General features: G+C 35.8%; 1 protein-coding gene across 5 annotated transcripts in view; it reads right to left on the bottom strand.

The window, feature by feature from the left end:
- Positions 1–23,858, bottom strand: part of dync1i2a (dynein, cytoplasmic 1, intermediate chain 2a) — a 61,028-nt gene that overhangs the window by 36,972 nt on the left and 198 nt on the right. For 3 of the 5 annotated variants that reach the window (XR_015498958.1, XR_015498960.1, NM_001442075.1), the window contains exons 2-5: positions 18,830–18,941; positions 17,273–17,387; positions 10,337–10,427; positions 5,127–5,242 (exon numbers count right to left, since the gene is read on the bottom strand). Coding sequence is in view for 2 of the 5 variants with exons in the window: in NM_001442075.1 (NP_001429004.1) it covers positions 5,127–5,242; positions 10,337–10,427; positions 17,273–17,387; positions 18,830–18,937 (430 nt within the window). In the remaining 3 variants the exon portion in view is untranslated. Of the gene's footprint in view, positions 1–5,126; positions 5,243–6,566; positions 6,621–10,336; positions 10,428–17,272; positions 17,388–18,829; positions 18,942–23,858 lie in introns of all 5 variants that reach the window. The other 2 variants (XR_015498959.1, NM_001442074.1) reach the window with 1 other exon arrangement.

The following is a 23,858-nucleotide window of genomic DNA, read 5'->3' as shown; positions in this document are numbered from 1 at the left end:
ACACAAATCCTGACGTGCCTCTGGAAACACACAGTATCTCCACTAACCTACTGCTCATTTCCTGAGCTTCCTCTCACTCCGGCTCTGTAAACGGATGCGTGTCTGTCTGTCTCTCTCTTTATGTGTGTGTGTGTGTGTGTGTGTTTAATCTTGCCTTGGCGTCTTGTGTTTCTCGAGTCCCTGCAATTTTCCCTCAGCTTTCATCTCCATGTTCACTATGGGCAGATTATATCCAAAAAGGGGTCGCACACTTCTGATCTTTCGTACACACACACATATACACACTCCTGAAAGGCACTCAGATCAGAGGCTCGCGCTCTAACTGTAAGTGCAAACGCAGTCCTATGACTGACATGTGTCAATCATGCTGTGTGATGCTGTAGATGTACAGTTCAAGTCAAAATTATACTTTTTTTTTCAAGTATTTACCAAAAGATGTTTAACAGAGCAGGGCATTTTTCACTGTAATTCCCATAATGCTTTTTTCTTCTGGAGAAAGTCTTATTTGTTTTATTTCGGCTGGAATAAAAGCTGTTTTTTTTTAAACCACTTTAAGGTCAACATTATTAGCCTCCTTAAGCAATATTTGTTTTTGATAGTCTACAGAACGAACCATTAATAAACAATGACTTGCCTAATTAACCTAATTAGGTCTTTAAATGTACAATTTAACCATTTAGTTGAAACCTGATTAACTTAAAAAAATAAGTTAAAGGGACAAAAATCTGTCGTCTTGACTTTTTGTCATGACATTTTTAGTGTAGAAAGTATATCCATGTGCTGAATCAAGGCTCCCCGTGAGTAAATGTGCCATCAGCGAGTGCTAAAGTTAGGGAGGCTTTCATGTGAAAACGAAAGTGCGAGCGCATGAGACGAGAAGACCACACTGTAAATAGCTATTCCTGATTTAACGAAATTCATAAGCTTTTGTTATTTAAAACAACTCAAAAGCGTAAAAGAATGTAAATGTTTTACGTTTTATTAGTTTAGTGGCTAATTCGTATGAAGTAATACAACATCAGTCATACGAAAACATCTGATTTAAAAAAAAAACTCCACCCCTAAACCAAGCAGGGTCTGTCTGCGAACTGCAAGACAAGGGGGTAACATGAAGCGGTGTAACTTCTAGTTATTATTTCAGTAATTAACATCTACACCTACTCCACACCTAAACCCAACCATCACAGTTATTAACATTTACACCTTCCCCAACCCTAAACCCAACCATCACAGTTATTAACATCTACACCTTCCCCAACCCTAAACATAACCATCACGATTTCAACGTCTACACCTTCACCAACCCCAAACCCAACCATCACAGTTATTAACATCTACACCTTCCCCAACCCTAAACATAACCATCACGGTTATTACTTTTACACCTTCCCCAACCCTACACCCAACCATCACAGTTATTAACATTTACACCTTCCCCAACTCTAAACCCAACCATCACAGTTATTAACATCTACACCTTCCCCAACCCTAAACCCAACCATCAAAGTTATTAACATCTACACCTTCCCCAACCCTACACCCAACCATCACAGTTATTAACATCTACACCTTCCCCAACCCTAAACCCAACCATCACAGTTATTAACATCTACACCTTCCCCAACCCTAAACCCAACCATCAAAGTTATTAACATCTACACCTTCCCCAACCCTACACCCAACCATCACAGTTATTAACATCTACACCTTCCCCAACCCTAAACATAACCATCACGGTTATTACTTTTACACCTTCCCCAACCCTACACCCAACCATCACAGTTATTAACATTTACACCTTCCCCAACCCTAAACATAACCATCACGATTTCAACGTCTACACCTTCACCAACCCCAAACCCAACCATCACAGTTATTAACATCTACACCTTCCCCAACCCTAAACATAACCATCACGGTTATTACTTTTACACCTTCCCCAACCCTACACCCAACCATCACAGTTATTAACATTTACACCTTCCCCAACCCTGAACCCAACCATCACAGTTATTAACATCTACACCTTCCCCAACCCTAAACCCAACCATCAAAGTTATTAACATCTACACCTTCCCCAACCCTAAACCCAACCATCACAGTTATTAACATCTACACCTTCCCCAACCCTAAACCCAACCATCAAAGTTATTAACATCTACACCCTCCCCAACCCTACACCCAACCATCACAGTTATTAACATCTACACCTTCCCCAACCCTAAACCCAACCATCACAGTTATTAACATCTACACCTTCCCCAACCCTAAACCCAACCATCAAAGTTATTAACATCTACACCTTCCCCAACCCTAAACCCAACCATCAAAGTTATTAACATCTACACCTTCCCCAACCCTACACCCAACCATCACAGTTATTAACATCTACACCTTCCCCAACCCTAAACCCAACCATCACAGTTATTAACATCTACACCTTCCCCAACCCTAAACCCAACCATCAAAGTTATTAACATCTACACCTTCCCCAACCCTACACCCAACCATCACAGTTATTAACATCTACATCTTCCCCAACCCTAAACCCAACCATCACAGTTATTAACATCTACACCTTCCCCAACCCTAAACCCAACAATCACAGTTATTAACATCTACACCTTCCCCAACCCTAAACCCAACCATCACAGTTATTAACATCTACATCTTCCCCAACCCTAAACCCAACCATCACAGTTATTAACATCTACACCTTCCCCAACCCTAAACCCAACAATCACAGTTATTAACATCTACACCTTCCCCAACCCTAAACCCAACCATCACAGTTATTAACATCTACACCTTCCCCAACCCTAAACATCACCATTACGGTTTCAACGTCTACACCTTCCCCAACCCTAAACATAACCATCACGGTTTAAACGTCTACACCTTCCCCAACCCCAAACCCAACCATCACAGTTATTAACGTCTACACCTTCCCCAACCCTAAACCTAACCATCACAGTTATTAACATTTACACCTTCCCCAACCCTAAACATAACCATTACGGTTTCAACGTCTACACCTTCCCCAACCCTAAACCTAACCATCACAGTTATTAACATTTACACCTTCCCCAACCCTAAACATAACCATTACGGTTTCAACGTCTACACCTTCCCCAACACTAAACATAACCATCACAGTTTTTAATGTGCAGCCACGAGATGAACACATTATGTAGCCTATGTAACCTATCTTTTTCTACTTTGGAGAAGAGAACAAAGTATCACTGCTTGTTATACTGAAATATTTTGCGTTTTTTTTTCGTAATGGATTAATTAATCTGCATCGTGCATGGTTTGTACATATGGGAAAAAAAAAAAAAAAACGCATACAAAAATTTCAGACTTTCTTGTGCAAAGACCTTTAAACCAACCATTACAGTTATTAAGGTCTACACCTTCCCCAATCCTAAACCCAACCATCACAGTTTTTTATGTACAGTCGCGAGTTGCTAAGTCCTTCATACTTGATGAGCTCGCCATTATACTGTAACCACAGGGGGCGCCGCAGAGTAGGCTAACTGTCATGACAAAATTGATAAAATCAGCACGCTGGAGTTGCTACAATTAAAACTACTACTACAAATTAATATAATAATATATCAAATGAATTGGTTGAGGATACATTTGGAGAAAACTCATAAAATCATTTGCTGAAAATGTTCTCTGGTAAGTATTTCCGCCATCTTGCTACCAACATTTCGTTTAGCATCTTGCATGGTTCAATGGAATCTCGATAACTGCAAGTTTCGCCTCTCTAATTTATTGCATTTTACACCTCTTCATGTCACGCCCCAGTCTTGCAGTCCGCAAACTGATACAATTGCCTAAACCCAACAGTCGTGTTGTTCATTTGACAACATTCAGCAGTTAAACTGAATTGATGACCAACTAAACTCCTCTGACCACATTTCTAGAACTGCTCGATCGTGCAGATTCGCACTCTATAACATCAGAAAGATCCGACCCTTCTTATCTGAACATGCAGCTCAACTCCTTGTTCAAGCTCTTGTTCTCTCCAGACTGGATTACTGCAACTCTCTACTAGCTGGGCTTCCAGCTAACTCTATCAAGCCTCTTCAACTGCTCCAGAACGCAGCAGCACGAGTGGTCTTCAATGAACCTAAACGAGCACATGTCACTCCGCTGCTAGTCCGTTTGCACTGGCTGCCAGTTGCTGCTCGCATCAAATTCAAAGCTCTGATGTTTGCCTACAAAGTGACTTCTGGCTTTGCTCCTTCTTATCTGCTCTCACTTCTGCAGATCTATGTGCCCTCCAGAAACTTGCGTTCTGTGAATGAACGTCGCCTCGTGGTTCCATCCCAAAGAGGGAAGAAATCACTTTCGCGAACGCTCACGCTCAATCTGCCCAGTTGGTGGAATGAACTCCCTAACTGCATCAGAACAGCAGAGTCACTCGCTATTTTCAAGAAACGACTAAAAACTCAACTATTTAGTCTCCACTTCACTTCCTAATCTGCAATTGACTCTCTGAATATCACACTAACTGTACAAAAAAAAAAAAAATACTAATACTACTAATACTTCCCTTCTTAGACTTTACAGACCTGAAACTTGCCTTTAGCACTTATTCATTGTTGCTCTTGGTTGTGTAAATTGCTTCCTCGTCCTCATTTGTAAGTCGCTTTGGATAAAAGCGTCTGCCAAATGACTAAATGTAAATGTAAATGTTAAATAATAATAGTTTTTTTATGGTGAAATTTTTAAAAGTGGTCAATTTCAACCTTTGATTATCCGAGGAACCATATATGGTAACTTCATGAAATTTATTACAATATAACACATTTATTACAATAAAACTTATTTTTGTTGGTTGAAAATTTAATTGAGTGCCCTATAAAGAGTTCATTTACAACAAAAACATATAATGTGTTCAAGATGGGACAAAAAAATTTAGAAATGTTTTTTTTTTAAAAAGAAAATAGAAAATCAATAAAAAATCCATAAATAAAAATAATATCTTGTGAGCGTTTATCGAGGTGAGGAAAAAAATATCATAAGAAACAAACAGAAAATGCTAATTCATTAATAAGAAGAAAACATTCTTGTGAATGGTATCAGACAGAATTGCACATGAATTGTTGACTCACCGTCCTTCTGCTCGGTCATGGTGGGCGTCTGTGTCTCTTTGGTGTAGGACACCACCTCTTTTGGCGGGAAATCCACATGGGTCATCTTTGTCATGGCCAACTTCAGAGGACCACGTCTGGAAGAGCACACAGCCACACACAAAAATCTTTCAAAATGTTATGTATTTAAATGGATTTAGACTCGGTTGTGAAGGAAATGGAGCATATAAAAGGGGGCTAATAATATACAGATGAAGTCAGAATTATTAGCCCCCTTTTGATTTTGATTTTCTTTTTTAAATATTTCCCAAATGATTTTTAACAGAGCAATGAAATTTTCACAGTATGTCTGATAATATTTTTTCTTCAGGAGAAAGTCTTATTTGTTTTATTTCAGCTAGAATAAAAGCAGTTACTAATTTTTTAAAAACCATTTTTGGGACAAAATTATTAGCCCCTTTAAGCTATTTTTTTTTCGACAGTCTACAGAACAAACTATCGTTATACAAAACCTTTACTAATTACCCTAACCTGCCTAGTTAACCTTATTAACCTTGTTTAAGCCTTTTAATGTCACTTTAAGCTGTATAGAAGTGTCTTGAAAATTATCTAGTAAAATATTATTTACTGTCATCATGGCAAAGAGAAAATAAATCAGTTATTAGAAATAAGTTTTTAAAACTATTATGCTTAGAAATGTGCTGAAACAATCTTCCCAGAACAGAACAGAAATTTGGGAAAAAAATAAACAGGGGCGCTAATATATATATATATATATATATATATATATATATATATATATATATATATATATATATATATATATATATATATAAATATATATATATTTTTTTTTAATCCATAGATTCCAGATATTCAAATAGTTGTTTCTCGACCAAATATTTTCCAAACAGACCATATATTAATGGAAAGTTCATTTATTTAGCTTTCAGATGGCATATACATCATATTTTTATCAAATCGACTGGTCTTATGACTGGTCTTGTGAACCAAGAACACACTTAATTATAAAAATACAACTTATATTTTTTATTTCTCAAAAAAACCCACTGTCAACTCTTCAAATCATTAAGCTTTCATTTCAGAGGGACATTGGTAAAATACTGTAAATCACAGTAGAAAAAAGTAGTTGCAAAATTCATATTAGAGATGAAACTGTTTGCATTTACTGTGTCCTGCAGCTCTGAGGGAATGAAAAAACCAAACAGTAAGCTCACGTGTGTATTCACAACACAGTGCTTCACTATAAAACGAATCAGAATAATCAGTTATTTCGTTTAATCACAGCTTCTTGTTGTTTTCTGCTGATTACATTAAGCTATACCATGATTATAAGACAGCCCCGTTCATTTATTTACTTTCATTTTGCTTTCTATTTACTGAGAGGTGTGTGAGAAAACAGCGGAAAGAGAAGGAGAATGAGCAGAAAGAGTGCAGTACCCGAGCTCAGAGTGAAGAAGAACAGTGGACGGGTCACAGTCCCAGTGCAGAGTCCTGTTAGTGTCACGACACACGGTTACACACAGACACACGGATACAAGAAGACAGAGAGGCTGTTAGAGACCACACTTAAAAAAAAACACAATGTTCGAGCAGGTAGAGACAGCAGAAAAGCGTCTATAGACATGAGACAAACACATAAACACATGTCAGTTCTGATGTTCGGGAGACAAATACAAGGACGAATTACTTGCAATAAGCTACACAGATGAAAAAGAAACAGGCTGGTATCATTTCATCGACATCAAATCCTCACTGATCCTGACACTAAACTACCTCACGTCAGCGAAGCTGTGTGTGGTTCGGTGTGTGTGCTGTTGGAAACACGATCCGCGTGTGTGTAGGAAGTGGTGAAGCGGTGCGGGATATGAGTGCGCACGGAGGCCTGCGGGGCATCTCTGAGTGTGTGTGTGAGTGCGTTCAGCCATAATCAGAGGTTAAACACTCCCCACGGCAGCTCCACACTGCTCCCACAGGTCTTTCCTACACTGAACGTCTATAACATTTGGATATTCATATCATTTTAATAGCTGGAGCCATGACTAGTGGTTAGATCATTTTGGGCAGAGAAGTTGAGCTCATGTGGGAAACACACGTTCGATTTTAGACTGTGTCCCAATGGGATATGATTCCCAACTGCACCAAATATATGTACCCCTTTCCCCTCCCTATTCTACATGTGCCCTAAATCCCAAGTGGAAATATTCTTCACAGTCAAATATTTAATCCTAGTTGAGAAATGAAAAACACATCAGGTTAAAACCCCCTTGAATGCTTGTTTGTGAATGGTATTTTAGTGTTTACTAGGGATGTAACGGTATCAGAATTTTACGGTTCGGTATTTCAATACCTCGGTATGAATGTCACGGTACGGTATTTATTGAATCATTTACAGGAAAAAACAAACTTATGAAAATACTCCAAAAAAGTGCCAAAAGTGTCAATGACATACAAATTAGCCATCTATCTGTAAGCTTTGAAACAGGAACTTCAATTTTAATAACAAAAAAATATTAAACCATGTAAAAAAATAAAGTTTCAATTTAGTATTGTTGAAAACTCATCACATTCAACATTTAATCACTCACTCACTTAGATAGAGATGGGTTTAAAGGAAAATTATCATATAAATATAATCTGGTAAAAGCTGGTATCTCTGGGCATGTCCCCTGCAGCAGAAAAAAAACCCTCTAATTTGGGACTGAGGTTTCTGGGACAGAGAGATATGACTTGGCCCAGGTTGACAACTCAACCTTGGCCCAGGTTAAGAACTCGCGCGACAACACTGCTATTCAGTAGGCGCGCGACAACACAGCTGATAAGAACTCGCGCGACAACACCGCTATTCAGTAGGCGCGCGACAACACAGCTGATAAGAACTCGCGCGACAACACCGCTATTCAGTAGGCGCGCGACAACACAGCTGATAAGAACTCGCGCGACAACACCGCTATTCAGTAGGCACGCGGCAACACAGCTGATAAGAACTCGCGCGACAACACCGCTATTCAGTAGGCGCGCGACAACACACCTGATAAGAACTCGCGCAACAACACTGCTATTCAGTAGGCGCGCGACAACACAGCTGATAAGAACTCACGCGACAACACCGCTATTCAGTACGCGCGCAACAACACAGCTGATAAGAACTCGCGCGACAACACCGCTATTCAGTACGTGCACGACAACACAGCTGATAAGAACTCGCGCGACAACACCGCTATTCAGTATGCGCGACAACACAGCTGATAAGAACTCGCGCGACAACACAGCTGATAAGAACTCGCGCGACAACACCGCTATTCAGTATGCGCGACAACACAGCTGATAAGAACTCGCGCGACAACACAGCTGATAAGAACTCGCGCGACAACACCGCTATTTAGTACGCGTGCAGCGACAACACCCGCTTTAGGGTTTTCCAGCTCTTTTTCATCCCCGCTTCTAGCAGCACACTCCATTTCCGCATTACTGGATCTGTAGCGACAACAGACCGCAAGGGATGATGGTCAAGCATGGGCTGATGGGAATTGTAGTTTTCGCTACCTCCCGTTCGCTTCATTCGCCTGAGCAAATTTTCTCAGAAGACCTATAGTTTTACCGAGTCATGCGACTTCGGTAATATCGGAAAAAAATAATATTGCAGTATGACGGTATTTACAATACCGTTACATCCCTAGTGTTTACTTATGTTGGGAAAAGTTTACTGCTAAAGAGTAGGACCGCGCGATACTGGGAAAATATGCAAAATTGTTGTTAAGTATTGCGATAGTGATATTTCTTACAATATAACATATTATTAGAAATATAGGTCACACTATATAGAAAGTGACCTACTATGCACATGTACGATGTACTTGACGTGTTCATAATGTGTTGCAGAACACTTCTGGTGGTCTTGGGGTGGGATACGGATAGGGTTAGGGACAGGTTTGGGGGTATGTGTAGGTTTAAGAGTGGTATAATTGCAGAAATTATTTGTTTCTTTCAGCTTTGTGTTTTTGACTGTTTGGCGCCATCTTGTGACTAAATAATATGAAGGTTAGTGTATACTCCATCAGCTGTTTTGGATTCTGTCATCTTTGTGTTTTAGATGGTTTGGCGCCAGCTTGTGACTGAATAACGCGTAGGTTAGTGTATACTCCATCAGCTGATTTTGTTTCTGTCAGCTTTTTGTTTTTGACTGTTTGGTTTTAGACGGTTTGGCGCCATCTTGTGACTGAAAAATGCGTAGGTTAGTGTATGCTATATCAGCTGATTTTGTTTGTCAGCTTTGCGCTTTCGATTGTTTGGCGCCATCTTGTGACTGAATAATGCGCAGGTTAGTGTATACTCCATCAGCTGTTTTGGCTTCTGTCAGCTTTGTGTTTTAGACGGTTTGGCGCCATCCTGTGACTGAATAATGCGCAGGTTAGTGTATACTCCATCAGCTGTTTTGGTTTCTGTCAGATTTCTGTTTAATTAACATATTAATAAACTATTATAACTCAGAACAATGTATTATGACTGTTTTGTTGCAAACGGCTGTGTAATAAGCTAAATAAAGTACATCCAGGACAGTTGTTTCAGAAATATAAAGCCTTTCAGTCTTATAAAACAATGCTCCACTTCAAGTCGAGTTGCCGATAACCTTACCAGGCATTACTCTGCGATAACAACCTCCAGGATGTACTTTATTCCTTACTTAACTAATGAGGCGTTATTGTAAAGTGTTACCAACTATTTCATCACTGTTGCACTCAAGCGTTTGCAAAGCACCCTGGATTAGCCGTCTCTGTTTGATCTAATTCTGCATTAGAATATAGCTAGTTATGCTATATCATGCTCATTTTATGACATTTGCATTAATAGCAAATCGGGGATGGTGTAAAATTCTGGGTAGGTCTTTTCATGTTTTCGATTCTCAGGGGTTTTCCAGCAGTAAATTATATTTTAGCTACACCTCAGAAGTGTCTAATGAGAGTTAATGCGGAAGAACTTTACCCAAAAATACACTTCAGACACTTTCACTGGTGGTTAATCCTAAAGCTACAGACCTCTCCAGTGCTAATTATATCAGACCTGCCACAAACATGAGAGAGTGTAATAGACAGAGAGAGAGAGAGAGAGAGAGAGAGAGAGAGAGAGAGAGAGAGAGAGAAAGAGAGAGAGAGAGAAAGAGAGAGAGAGAGAGTGAGAGAGAGAGAGAGAGAGAGAGAGATGGAGATTACCGTGGTCCAGTGGTCCCGTCTCCTGAGTCTTGGCTCCCTGCCTCACTTGGACTGCCCACAGATTTGGCAGTGGGAGACATGGGTGCAGGAGCTAAAGAAAGACAGAGCCAGATAAACATACTTTTGTTGACATAAAATGCCCTCAAAGTATTTGGATAGAAAGAGAGAGAGTTTTGAGTTTAATGCCATATCATATTCTCTGGCTTCAGGGTTCGACATTTCCTGACTTTCACTGACTAAAATCTGAATTCCTAAAATGAACACAAACGCAGGCTGCTGTTGTGCTTATATTATATTATTAATTTAATAAAATAATAATAGTATTAAAATGACATATTCTGAATGACTTTAATGACCACTATGTCAGCAACAATAGATAATTTATGATTTGGAGAAAAACAGAGAAGAAAAGTGTTTTTTCAAACTTTGCATTTGCGAATCCCCTGATATTGCAGAAAGTCCATGACCTGTGGGAACTTTGTGGCTATTTCATGGTTAAAAACAATTAAAATGTACAAAAAAAATTAAAAATAACATGCACTTCTGAAGTGTGCTTCACACAGGTGAGTTAGCTTGACAAACCACCTGTAGAAACACTCTCATCTCTCTCATGTAGGTTAATAATCTGTAGGTTAGTATATGCTTTTATCAGTTGGTTTCGTTTCTGTCAGCTTTGCATTTCTGTTGAGCGTGAAAAGAAACAATATGAAGCTGAAAAATAGCCTAACAATAATAATAGGTGTAAAATAGCATGATATAAAAATGCGGTATAGGAAAATTACATTTTGATCAACTCAAACTAAAATGTAAAAAAATAAAATAAATAAATATATAAAATAAAAAGATTTACTTTTGAGTGAAAAAAAATCTGAATGACTTTAATGGCCACTATGACAACAATAATATATTTTAACTGAGATTTTATGAAAAAAGAGAGAAAAAAGCAGTTTTACAAACTTTACATTAGTGACTGTCAGTTTATGAAAGAAATTAAATGAAGCTGAAAAACAGCCTAACTATAGCAATAGGTGTAAAATAGCATGATATAGAACATGCAGTATAGGAAAATTACATTTTAATCAACTGAAACTAAAATAAAAATAAATTTATGATATAAATGAATGATAAACTGATTTGGAGCTTTTCACTTTCAATGTGTGTAATAAGTCTTTTAAAATCCCAAGATATGCCAGAAAATCCATGACCTGTGGGAAGCTTGTGGCTATTTCATGGTTAAAACAAATAAAATGTACAAAAAAAAAACTTTATATAATAAAAATGGTTTATATAAAAAATATGGGTAACACTTTACAATAAGGTTCATTAGTTAATGTATTTACTATCACGAACTAATCATGAACACTTGTACAGCATTTATAAATCATAACTGAACATTTACTAATGCATTATTAATATCCAAGTCCATGCTTGTTAACATTAGATAATGCACCATGAGTTAACATACTAACAATGAACAACTGTATTTTCATTAACTAACGTTTATTAACATGAATAAATACTGTAGTAAATGTATTGTTCATCGTTTGTTCATGTTAGTAAATGCATTAATTTACATTAACTAATGAACCTTATTGTAAAGTGTGACCAAAATATGAATACATAAAATGATCTAAAAACCTAAACACTTTTAAACAGTTAATTTTAAGAAAAAAAAAATCATTTTGAATGACTTTAATGGGCACTTTGACAACAACAATGAATATTTAACTGAGATTTTGAGAAAAAAAGAGAGAAAAAGCAGTTTTACAAACTTTACATTTCCGACTGTCAGTTTCGGAGCGGGAAAGAAACTAAATGAAGCTGAAAAATAGTTTGACTATAACAATAGGCAGGTCATTCACGATAAGGAATTTTTGTTGTGCGATATAGTAATGACTTTAAACCACACTGAACTGAGCTAAACTGAACTGAACTTAAAAACTTAAAACTTAACTACTCTGTTCCAGTCACTATGACCATTTACATGAAGCTGCTTTGACACAATCTACATTGAAAAAGCGCTATACAAATAAAGCTGAATTGAATAGTCACAGAAATTGTTGCGCTAAGCGATATTATTGTCATTTTGACTACCACTGATTATATAATGACTAAATAACAGCATAATAATGCAAACAGCCATAAACACTTTAAAATACTTATCATCCTAAAGGTCATTTAGCTTCCATAATTTGATGTTCAAAAGGTAAACAACCTACTCTATATACTAATAAATGTCCTTTTAGGTAAATGTTCAACTATAAATCTTAACATTAGTGAGGTGAAACGTAAATGTCACCGTAAAATGGCTTAAATATTATTTGGAAATATAAAATTGCAACGGTAAATATGATTGATGCCAGCGCCAAGTACTGAATGAGAAGCTGATTATTGATTATTGTGACAGGTCTATTAATAGGTGTAAAATAGTAAGACATAAAAAATGTGGTTTAGTAAAATTACATTTTGATCAACGGAAAATAAAATATAAAGTAAGAAACATACAAAAAACGCCTGATTTAAAGGTTTTAACTTTCAATGTGTTTAATAAAGCATTTAAAATCCCATGATATTCCAGAAAGTCCATTACCTGTGGGAATTTCATGGTTAAAAACGCATAAAATTTGCCAAAAAAAAAAACATTTATATAATAAAAGGTTTATAAATAATTTTAAAATACATAAAATTACCACAAAAAAAAAAATCTAAACTTTTTAAAGATTTACTTTTGAAAAAAATAAACATTTTGAATGACTTTAATGGCCATAATGACAACAACAATGGATAATTTAACTGATATTCAGAGGAAAAGAGAAAAGAAAAACATTTCAAACGTTACATTTGTGACTGTCAGTTTATGAGCATGAAAGAAATCAAATGAAGCTGTAAAATAGCCTGACTATAACAGTAAGTGTAATATAGCATGATATAAGAAAAATTACAGTTTGATAAACTGAAAATAAAAAATTAAAGTGTCAAACAAAAATAATCTCAGATATTTCATGACTTGGACCAACACGTGTGTGAATGTTACATTTTTTCAATCACTAACTTCAATTTCCTGAAACATTTTTGCATATTTATTTTAATCCACAGAGTTTTTTGGTGAATATTAATATTTAACAACACACACAAAATAATGATTTAAAACAACCTAAAACACTAAATTATTGAAATAGATACATGTTAGACTTTTTTGTTAGTGATGAACATAAAAAATGTTTATCTATTTTTAAATACATATATATTCCAACTTAACATGAAAAGCTTTTGAAAAAAATGGTAGAAAATATGAAGTCCAAAACTATCTACGCAGATTCCAAAACAAAACTGTCCACCGTCAAATTTACCGCGGTGTACTGCTGCCCTCTTGTGTTCAATTCGATGAACTACACTACAATGGGCTTCTGCATTTAAAGGGTTAATTCACACATGAATTACTATTTACCCACTAATTATTCACCGTCAGGTGGTTTCAAGCTTTTATGAGTTTCTTTTTTTCTGTCGAACACTAAAAGAAGATATTTTGAAGAATGTTGGAACCAGTAACCACTGACATCCACAGTAGGAAAAACAAATACTATAGAAGTCAATGGTTCCCACCAAAGCAGTTTCCAACATTCTTTGAAATATCTGCTTTTCTGTTCAACAGAAGAAAAAAAGCTAACAACAACTGATCAAATGGTTATATTAAAATAAGAGTTTGGTCACCGAACATCTTTATTAATAGAAAGATAATACATTTAAAATCTAACCAGTGATTGCAACAAAATTCCAACTACATTTGGCATGTTTTTTGTTTCTCTTGATTGCTCCTGTTTATTGAAATCTTATTTAATGTTTTCCCCCAAAATTAATTTAAGTGTTCTTATTTTTGGACTGTGATGTTTGGTTTCTTAGTTAGATTACTTATAATTTTTAGTTTCAATAATGTATATGCACAAATAGATTATTGCAAAACATCCTGTAGAAAACAGTCGTATAGAAGAGAGATCTGTGAGGGGTGTACTCATTTATGCTGAGTGCTGTATACATTATTCCAGTGTTTCTCAACCATGCTCCTGGAGGACCACCAGCTCTGCACATTCACCATGGCTGTTTCTCAATATGCGTTCTTCAGCGGTCTTGCATCCTCGTGTAACGTCATCATTACCGTTCCAAAACTCAAAACCACAAGAACGGAGGACGCATGAAAGTTCTTGATATCGAGGATAGTTTGGGTGTTTAAAATATACAGCAAATGCGGATGCTTGGTTAAATTAAGCCTAGTTCACACTACAGGATTTTAAACATCAGCAGATCGCTGTGCTGTTCACTCTACATGACTTGACTTTGTGTCTTTTGATCTCTGTGGTGTTCACACTACGCAACACTCCGTGAACGATCCACAAGAGGGGGGTCACACACTACATGATCTGACAACATCTCATTCCCCATCAGCTCATTCAAGCTACCAAACCACAGCCAATGAAAATTTGAGGGAGGAGTCGTCAGAAAAAGCTGAACACTATTGGCTGCTTGTGTGCTGATGACATCACTGACAGCGTTTAAAGCTTTGGAGAAAGCATTTAAAAACATCGTCAAATCAGCGGATTAATCACTTATCTGCAAGGTTCCAGTGGATAAATACACAGAGAGTTTTTAATTTTTGTAATTTTATAACTCTTTGAAATAAAACTAACATATTTATAACACCCTGCCATTTTCTAACTATCAGTGTATTTCTTTCTGACATTGTTTTTTTTTTATCACAAAACAGTAAAGAACTGAGCAATTCTGCCTTAAATTACCATATTGGTCAAAATGACTGGATGCATGTCTGATACTTTTCACTGTGACTTTAAATATGTGCATTTTCTTGCCTGGCAACTTCCTGCTAACATAAACAAAACTTTCTGATGGCAAAAACATCAATTTACTTCAGATATCTTTCAAAACAGCATATTCTGTGACGAATAGCTCCTGTTTGAAAGTGAAAATGAAAGCCAAGCCTTTAAGTGTTTTAGTATCTTAACTACATATTTATAGGCTGTATTACCAAAAAAAGATGATATTTTAGGGTAATGGCATTCAAAGCATTCAAATTAAGCATTCAAAGCTTAATTTTAATATCTCAATAATAGCTTTGAATGTAAATATGTTGTGACAATATGGCGCTTTATATGAGAACGGTCAGAATGAGCCGTATGGTAATTCTAATAGTTACAGAATTCTAGTTCCACTGTTAATATATCCTACTCTCATGTCTGTGCTAATGCAGAATGAAGCGAGTGCACCGATGCCCATTCTGACCAATAACAGATGTTTCTGCTGAGCTCCTGAACACACAGGCATTCAGCTCATGCTGATATGCTCTCTCATTGGCTGCAGCTCGTCACTACATCTGACCACACGTGGGGTTGAGTCGGCCGACTGCTCTGGAATATTTAGCATGCTGAATGTTGGATATCCGTCTGCGAGGTGTCGGCGACGCGTCAGCGAGCCTCGTTGATGCGTTGTTCAGTAGTTCACACATAAAGAGCGGCGAGCGCCGAGCACCCGCAGATTTCTTCCCGATCACAGCCCGATCTGTCGGCGAGCTCGTTAACTTCCAAATCGGGCTCAAATCAGGCTTAAAATCCTCTAGTGTGAACCAGGCATTAGGTGGATACAAAACAGTGTAGAAGAATGATAATAGCTGTAAAAAACTTGTCACTAAATATACACAAGCACTGAGTCAGACTAAATAGTATACACTTTGATTAGCCGTCTTGTTTGTAATCTTTAAACTAGTAAAATAGGCGGATTATTGGCGGAGCAGCTTCCATTTTATATCACCGCATTATCTGATGGCCGAATAGCAAATGAATTGTTCAAATGAATCGTTCAATGAACCGAATGAATCATTTAAAGCGGTTCTTCTTTATGGAGTCAGAATAGACTCAATAATAATTCACGCAAAAGACACGATGTACACATGCGTAGCCAAATTCACGTGCATAAAACTAAATTCACGTGCGTAAATTATTTATTTATATTCACACAAAAAATTTCACGTGCACAAAATAAAAATGCATTTTCATAAAATACGTTTCACAAATGCTAAACACCATTTGCAAATGTAAAAGAGTGTACAAAAAGTTTTGAATGTTTAAAACTTGCGAGTTCATCCTGAATGAGAATGTGCTAATCCTCTTTCACGTTCGACTCCCCCTGGATAAGAGTGTTTTTTCTTTTTAGACTCTCCTGCCAGACTCAGGGCTACTCGTACCTTTTAGCCAATCAGATGAGAGCTGTAGTCAATGACACCAACTCTGCGCTTCATATGCGCAGACTGTTCCTCTCCAGCATGGACAACGGAGAAAGCAGCAGTTGCAGTCGCTTTATTTATTTATTTATTTATTTATTTATTTATTTGACCATATCCTCACTCTTTTTATCCATTATTTTGCCGCAGCTCCGCTCTTCTTATTTATTGTCTCGCAGCCCCATGAGCACAATGTAAAAACTGAAAAAAATAAAGATCCTCACCTGAGTAAATATATATTTTTTTCAGTTTCATTCAGTTTCTAATGAGACCATCACGTTTTTTTTTAAGAAAACAGCTGCTTTAGAACTTCAAATGTTCAACAACCTTATAGTTTTATTTGTCTTAACAATAAAATGAAAAAAAAAAAGATATTAAGTCAGGTGAGGATCGAACACGGATCTAAAGGCATGGTAGACCAACGTGCTGACCACTGAACCACAACGGCGCTGCAATGCTGATGTGGCCGGAATGATACTTATGATTACCCTGTGGGCTACATTGTCATTGTCAAGTCATGTGACTCGAGTCCCCCATCTCTGATATATTATTTATATAAAGTTTTTTTTTTAGGAAAAGGTTTATAAATATAGGCTAGGTATATCTTCAGCTTCATGGAAAGGCTGTTTGAGGATATAAATGTGACCTACCGGCAGACACGTCTGAAGTGATGCCCATACTCTGCAGCAGAGCATCAGCCTCTCTGCGCTTCTTCTCCAGGTCTGAATCATCCTGCAGTGGGACGGCATCCTTCTTCAGCTCAGCCTAAAACAGCAAAACAAACACTTCAGCAAAAAAACAACAACTTTCTATTGTTCTGAAGAACAAAAATCTTAGGTCTCATTCACATCGAACGTGTCTTTGCTTATGAAAACGCAAGAGTCGGCACTCAGAAATGCATAAGGACTTCTGGATACTAAGCACGTGTAAACAGAAACTTGCATCGATTGTCCCACTTCTGAGTTTTTGTGATACTGCCTTGGAATTGACAGTGATGAGCAGCGCTGCTTGTTAAAGTTGAAGATCGTGAGCTTAAAGGTGATGTAGCAAAAAACGGATGTACGCCTTACAATCGCTAATGCTGCAACAGTGTTGGATGGGGTGTACAATATAACGTTAGAGCATCGATATCTCAATGTGTGCATCAGCAATAGCAACAATGCAGGATTAGACTGTTTGTTAAAGATTAAATAATAAACAGGGCTCAACAATAAGGACTGCCCGGTGGCCCGGGGCCAGCATGAAAGACACTCGGGACAGTAGACCGGATTGTTACAGGCCACTATCGGCCAGTAACAATGAGCACGTTTTTTTTTGTTTTTTTTTTTGTAACCCAGTAACAACCAGTACAGCGAAAAGATGGCAACATGGCAGCAAAATTAAACAATGAGGCTAAAAGAAAACGCCTGTTTCTAAAGTCTTAGAAGCAGACAATTACATTGGTACAAAATTATGGAACTGAAAAGAAAGAACAAAAAAAAAACAGTTGTCAGTTTGGCAAGCCATTTTTATAAAAATTATTTAGAATTGCATTAAAATACCAGTACATTTTTCATACTGCTCTTTCATTTGCATAAAATCTTGAATTTTGCTTATTATACATTTATTAACACATTTAAAATGTTTAAATTCTAGATTCACAGGCATAATTTTGCCATTATTTAAAATATGTGGCCAAGAAATAGCTATGAACTTTTTAGTTTTTTTGGTGGGGCAAGTGAAAATTTTGGCAGGGCAGATAAAAATCTCAACTAAAGGCCCGATCGGACCCGTATAAAAAATCCTTAGCGTTGAACCCTGATAAAGATATTATTATTCATGCAGTGATGAGCATGTTATTTTACATGCGATTGTTCAATTTCTGTACTTGAATACTGTTAGACTCCACCAGTTATCATAATTAAGCACAGTAAAGCAAAGTAACATAATATTTAAAATAAAACCATTTAATATGATTTGTTTAATATTATAACTTCTATCATTATTCATGACAATTTTAATGGGTAAAAAGACCATCATTTGGGATAAATTGCAACAAGTCCACCTCTGGACGTTTAAAACTAAATGAAGCATTTCCATACTGAATCTCTTTATTTATAATGCACAGTACAGAACAGGATTGTTAAGTGTGAATCCTCATCCTGATGTATTCATTCAAGTAGACTATGTTGAGTGTAATAATGATGTAATCTGTGATGAGCTTTCACCTCTTTTTTCTTGCGTTCCTCCTCCTTTCTCTTCTTCTCCTCTCGAATCTGAGCCAGGCGCTGTTTCTTCCGCTCTAGCTCAGCTTTCAGCTCACTTTTATCCGACATGATGCTTTAAAAAGCAAACACACAAACACACAGGGAAAAGTGAGTGTCGGCAGTCCCAAATGTATATACAGTTGAAGTCAGAATTATTAGCCCCCCTGTTTATTTTTTCCCCAATTTCTGTTTAACGGAGAGCAGATTTTTTTTTTTAACACATTTTTAATCATAATAGTTGAAATAACTCATTTCTAATAACGGATTTATTTTCTCTTTGCCATGATGACAGTAAATAATATTTGACTAGATTCAAGACACTTCTATACAGCTTAAAGTGACATTTAAAGACGTAACTAGGTTAATTAGGTTAATTAGGCAGGTTATTGTATAATGATGGTTTGTTCTGTAGACTATTGAAAAAAAAACAGCTTACAATAGCTAAAGATTTTCTCCTTAAAATGGTGTTTAAAAAATTAAAAACGGCTTTTATTCTAGCCGAAATAAAACAAAAAAGACTTTCTCCAGAAGAAAAAATATTATCAGAAACACTGTGAAAACTTCCTTGCTCTGTTAAACATGGGAAATATTTAAAAAAAAAAGAAATAAAAATGTCAAGGGGGCTAATAATTCTGACTTCAACTGTATGTTTTTCTGTATTTAATGTAATATTATTTAGACAGACATCAAAAGTCAGAAACAGCCACTGTCTTCTTTTTTAATTAATATATATTATTCACCAGATTTAATAGCTCATCCACCTTTGCTTCAAAAACATCCAAATTTTTTTTCATAGGCCAAAAATAAACAATGTGACACAGTTGCTGATGTTATTTTGGCCAAAAGATTCAGAAGAGCTAATAATTCTGACTTCGACTGCATATTGCGATATGAATATAATTTCACAAGACGATTTGAATAGCTCTATTTGGAAAGATTTCAACTTCAACTATATTCATATACTACAACTGTATATCGCAGCAAAACAAAATATTGCAATGTCAGGTTTTTCCAATATCGTGCAACTCTTATATTTACACAAATCAATTAAGTTAACCAATTTAAGTGGATTGAACATAAAACAATCAGATTGTCCCAATACAAACTCAAGAATTATGTTGATTCAGCTCATTTTATATAAGCAGTTTGAACAAAAAGCAAAAATATATATTTATTGAGTGTATAACGCATCCAAATGGAGCGGTAAACTGCCAAGGGAAAGCGAGAGACCTCGTTCACCTGGCCTCAGGCCCCCCATTGACTGCCGCCTGTCTGTCAGCCCGTCTCAGATTCTCCAGACAGATTTACAGGATCAGTTTAAGAGTCTCTTCTCTAATCTGGCTTTTGTGCTCAGTCAGCACCTGACTCTCAACACAGCTCTCGATCACCACATTAAAACACGCACTTCAAAAAACAAAGAGCAAACTGCCTTTTCAGCCTGGTAATCTGAACAAATCATGCTGAAGATTACAGAAGAGAATAATCATTGACTCCAATGTTTTCTGCCAGCTGCCCGAGCCTGATACATCACACAACTCGTGATCTTAAGAGGAGCTCAAAAGCACAACATGCCCACTGTCAGGTTATTTTTTCAAAACCATGGTTTTCTGTGCTTTTTTGGATTTTAAACAGTAAAGTTAAAAAGAAAAAATATTTTTTTAACCCATTTCTAAAAATAATAGTTTTCATAACTCATTTCTAATAACTGATTTATTTTATCTTTGTCATGATGACAGTAAAAAATATGTGATTAGATATTTTTAAAGATACTAGTATTTAGCTTAAAGTGACATTTAAAGGCTTAACTAGGTTAATTGGGTTAATATATTTAGGGTAAGTCATTGTATAACGATGGTTTGTTCTGAATACAGTTGGGGAAAAATATTGCTAAAGGGGCTCATAATATTGACCTTAAAATGGTTTTTAAATTATTAAAAACTGCTTTTATTCTGGCCAAAATAAAATAATTAAGACTTTCTCTAGAAAAAAAAATATTATCTGAAATACTGTGAAAATTTCCTTCCTCTGTTAAACATCATTTGAGAAATATTTCAAAAATTTTAAAAATAAATAACAGAAGGGAATATAAAATTATTATATTAAAATTATTATTTTTTTTTTTAAGTAACCTCTTTTTGTGAAATATTTGTTTGTTAGTGTTATTATTATTACTATTATTACTATTAATAGTATTTAATTTGAATGGTTTTAAAGACATAGGACTCTATTTAGACGGTCCAAGCGCAAAGTCCAACGCGCAGGGCGCAAACGCATTCAGGGTGTGTCAGAATCCACTTTTGCTATTTTAAAGACGGAAAAATCCCCTTTGGGCTATGGCGCATTATTCTCTTAATGAGTTATAGATCTGTTTTGAGAATAAACCAATCAGAGTTTCATCTCCCTTTCCCTTTAAGAGCCAGTTCTGCCGCGTGTAAGCGCATTTGCTATATACATGGTGAACTTTGTAAGTGGAAAAACTGAACGCTTCACTAGAAAGAAAACAGTTAAACAGAGCATCTGCAGCGCGAGAATGAGAAATAAGCCTCCTCATTCTTTACTTTCACTTTCGCTCTCATGGATAGGGAAATGTGTTGTACGCAGACATTAATTAGCCTATGTTTAATTTAGTTTGTTAAGCACAAATATTTGTTTCAAAACTATTTCTAAATTCAGTGCTAATTTCCAGCAAATGAATAAATGAATAATAATAGCAAAATGTGCTCAAAAACCTGAGTTATATCAAAATACACATGCTGTGCCCCATATGGTCTAAAACCTGACAGGTGAACAAATCTAAGCATGTTTTTAATAAAACAAATATAAATATGGATATAATAAGTAATACTGCGAATAATAATAACATTATACAAAAGCAAATTGTTATGAATGAACTGAAAAAGGCCCCCGAGATGAAGAAGACATGAAAGTTTGGTTTTTATATTTATGTAGGCTAGAAAAAAATATTTTTTGTAATATTTTAACCCTTTAATTCTTTCTCATTTATAAAGATATTTGTGTATTGCTGTACATCCTGTGTGTGTTAAGCAATGTGTAAGTGAGGCGCAAAACTATCACGCTCTGCGCTGGACAATAGACCGGCTTTGATCTGATCTATTGAACCGTCTATTTAAGTTCCTGAAAATAGCAACGCGCCAGCAATGTGCCTCAACACACCTCCTTTTTTAGACCAGAATGCCTATGGGCGCACATATGAGCGCAAATGCATTTGATATCTAAACAACGTGCTGCAAAACGTCAAAACGACTCTTGCGCCGAGCTGAAACTAGCAAACAACAATTGTGTTGTGCCTACATATATATATATATATACATATATCTATCTCATTCTACAGTAAATTGATTTTCTGTAAAAAAAAAAAAAAAAAAGTGTGGCTGTTACAACTGAAATATCATGTTAGAAATTAAATGAAAGAAATATCCTATAAACGTCTCCACAGATTTTATCCAGCAAAACATTCCACATAAACTTAAAAGTGGGATAGATGTAAATTGTATTTTTTTGTAATAAATATGAGACAACAGAAATACCCAAAAATTATAATTTTTTTGATGCAAAAATTATAATTTTTTAGATGTAAAGTTGGTTTTGTATTCGCACATTCATTCATTTAACTGTCTTAATATTGTTTACCATGCTAAATTGAATATTAGGTCAGAATTAGCATGCAAGTATGACTTCTAAACAAAATTAACACTATCTAAGTCACTGTGAACAATGTTGTACTTTGATAGTCATTGGCTGCTAATATGATTTCCCCTTTTTAGAATTTGCAAAGCATACTTTTCTGAAATTAAATTAAGGAGAATGTCTAAATATCCAAATCTAAAACTATCTTTACCTCTATCATTTTTATTAGCCTCCTGTGTGTAGGTTCAGTACTACTTTTCAAAGCGAAATTACTCAACAAAAACAAAGGAGGCTGAGAATAGGAGGAGGCTGAGAAAGGCTCATTTTTTATGAAAATTTCAGACGGCACTTAGAGGTTTTTGCATCTGTACTCTTCACTTATTTTGGCATTGTACATAGTCAACTTGCAAAGGTGCAAAAAATGTATTAATGTTTGTAATGTATTAATTTATTTGTAACCAATTTTCAGTGTTCAAAACCTCTTTCATCATTATGGGAAAAAATCACTTTTTGGCTTTACAGTCTATCCTAATCAATTTATTTAATTAGATTACTTATATTGTTAACAAAATTTTACATTCATAAAATGTAAACTTACTATTAAGAAACCAAGTTTTAAGATATTAGTGGGTGAAATATGCTTGTATATTACCAGTATCAGAGACTGCAATTTTAGACATAGAGGTAAAGTTGGTTTTATATTCACACATTCGTTTATTTAGCAGTCTATATATATTGTTTACCATGTTACTTTGAATATTCGATCGGAATTACCATGCAAGTATGACTTGAAAACAACATTAACACTGTTTATTTGACTGTGAACAATGTTGTACTTTGATACTCATGTGCGGCTAATATGATTTCCCTATTTAGAATTTGCAATGAATACTTTTCTGAAATGATATTATTAAGGGGAATGTCTGAATATCCGAATATAAAACCAACTTTACCTCTATATTTTAGACCCAATTTACAAAACATCGTGGTAAACAATGCAGAGACCCTGTCACTGTTCAAAAATGAATGAATGTGCGAATATAAAACCAATTTGATCTCAATTACATTAGTTATAAAATCAGTAAACACTTCACTAGCTCTGGGAGCAAATAAATATTGACTAAATCATCTTAAAGCGGATTTTCCTGCTGTCAGTAACTGTTAATCTGCTAGAGATTAACTTCTGTCCTTTCACTACATAAACAAACAGAATCATAAGCACATCACTTCATTCATATCATATTACATCATGTTAACGTTATATACAAAATATTATATTCGCAGTCGATTTTAAATGCGTGACTGTCATATGACTGACTCCCAACAGCACTCCTGGTAAATA

Source organism: Danio rerio, chromosome 9 (assembly GCF_052040795.2).
Source record: "Danio rerio strain M-AB ecotype USA chromosome 9, GRCz13ab, whole genome shotgun sequence".
Taxonomy (NCBI): domain Eukaryota; kingdom Metazoa; phylum Chordata; class Actinopteri; order Cypriniformes; family Danionidae; genus Danio; species Danio rerio.
Note: the sequence above shows the minus strand (reverse complement) of the source record. Positions and strands in the feature narration are given on the sequence as shown.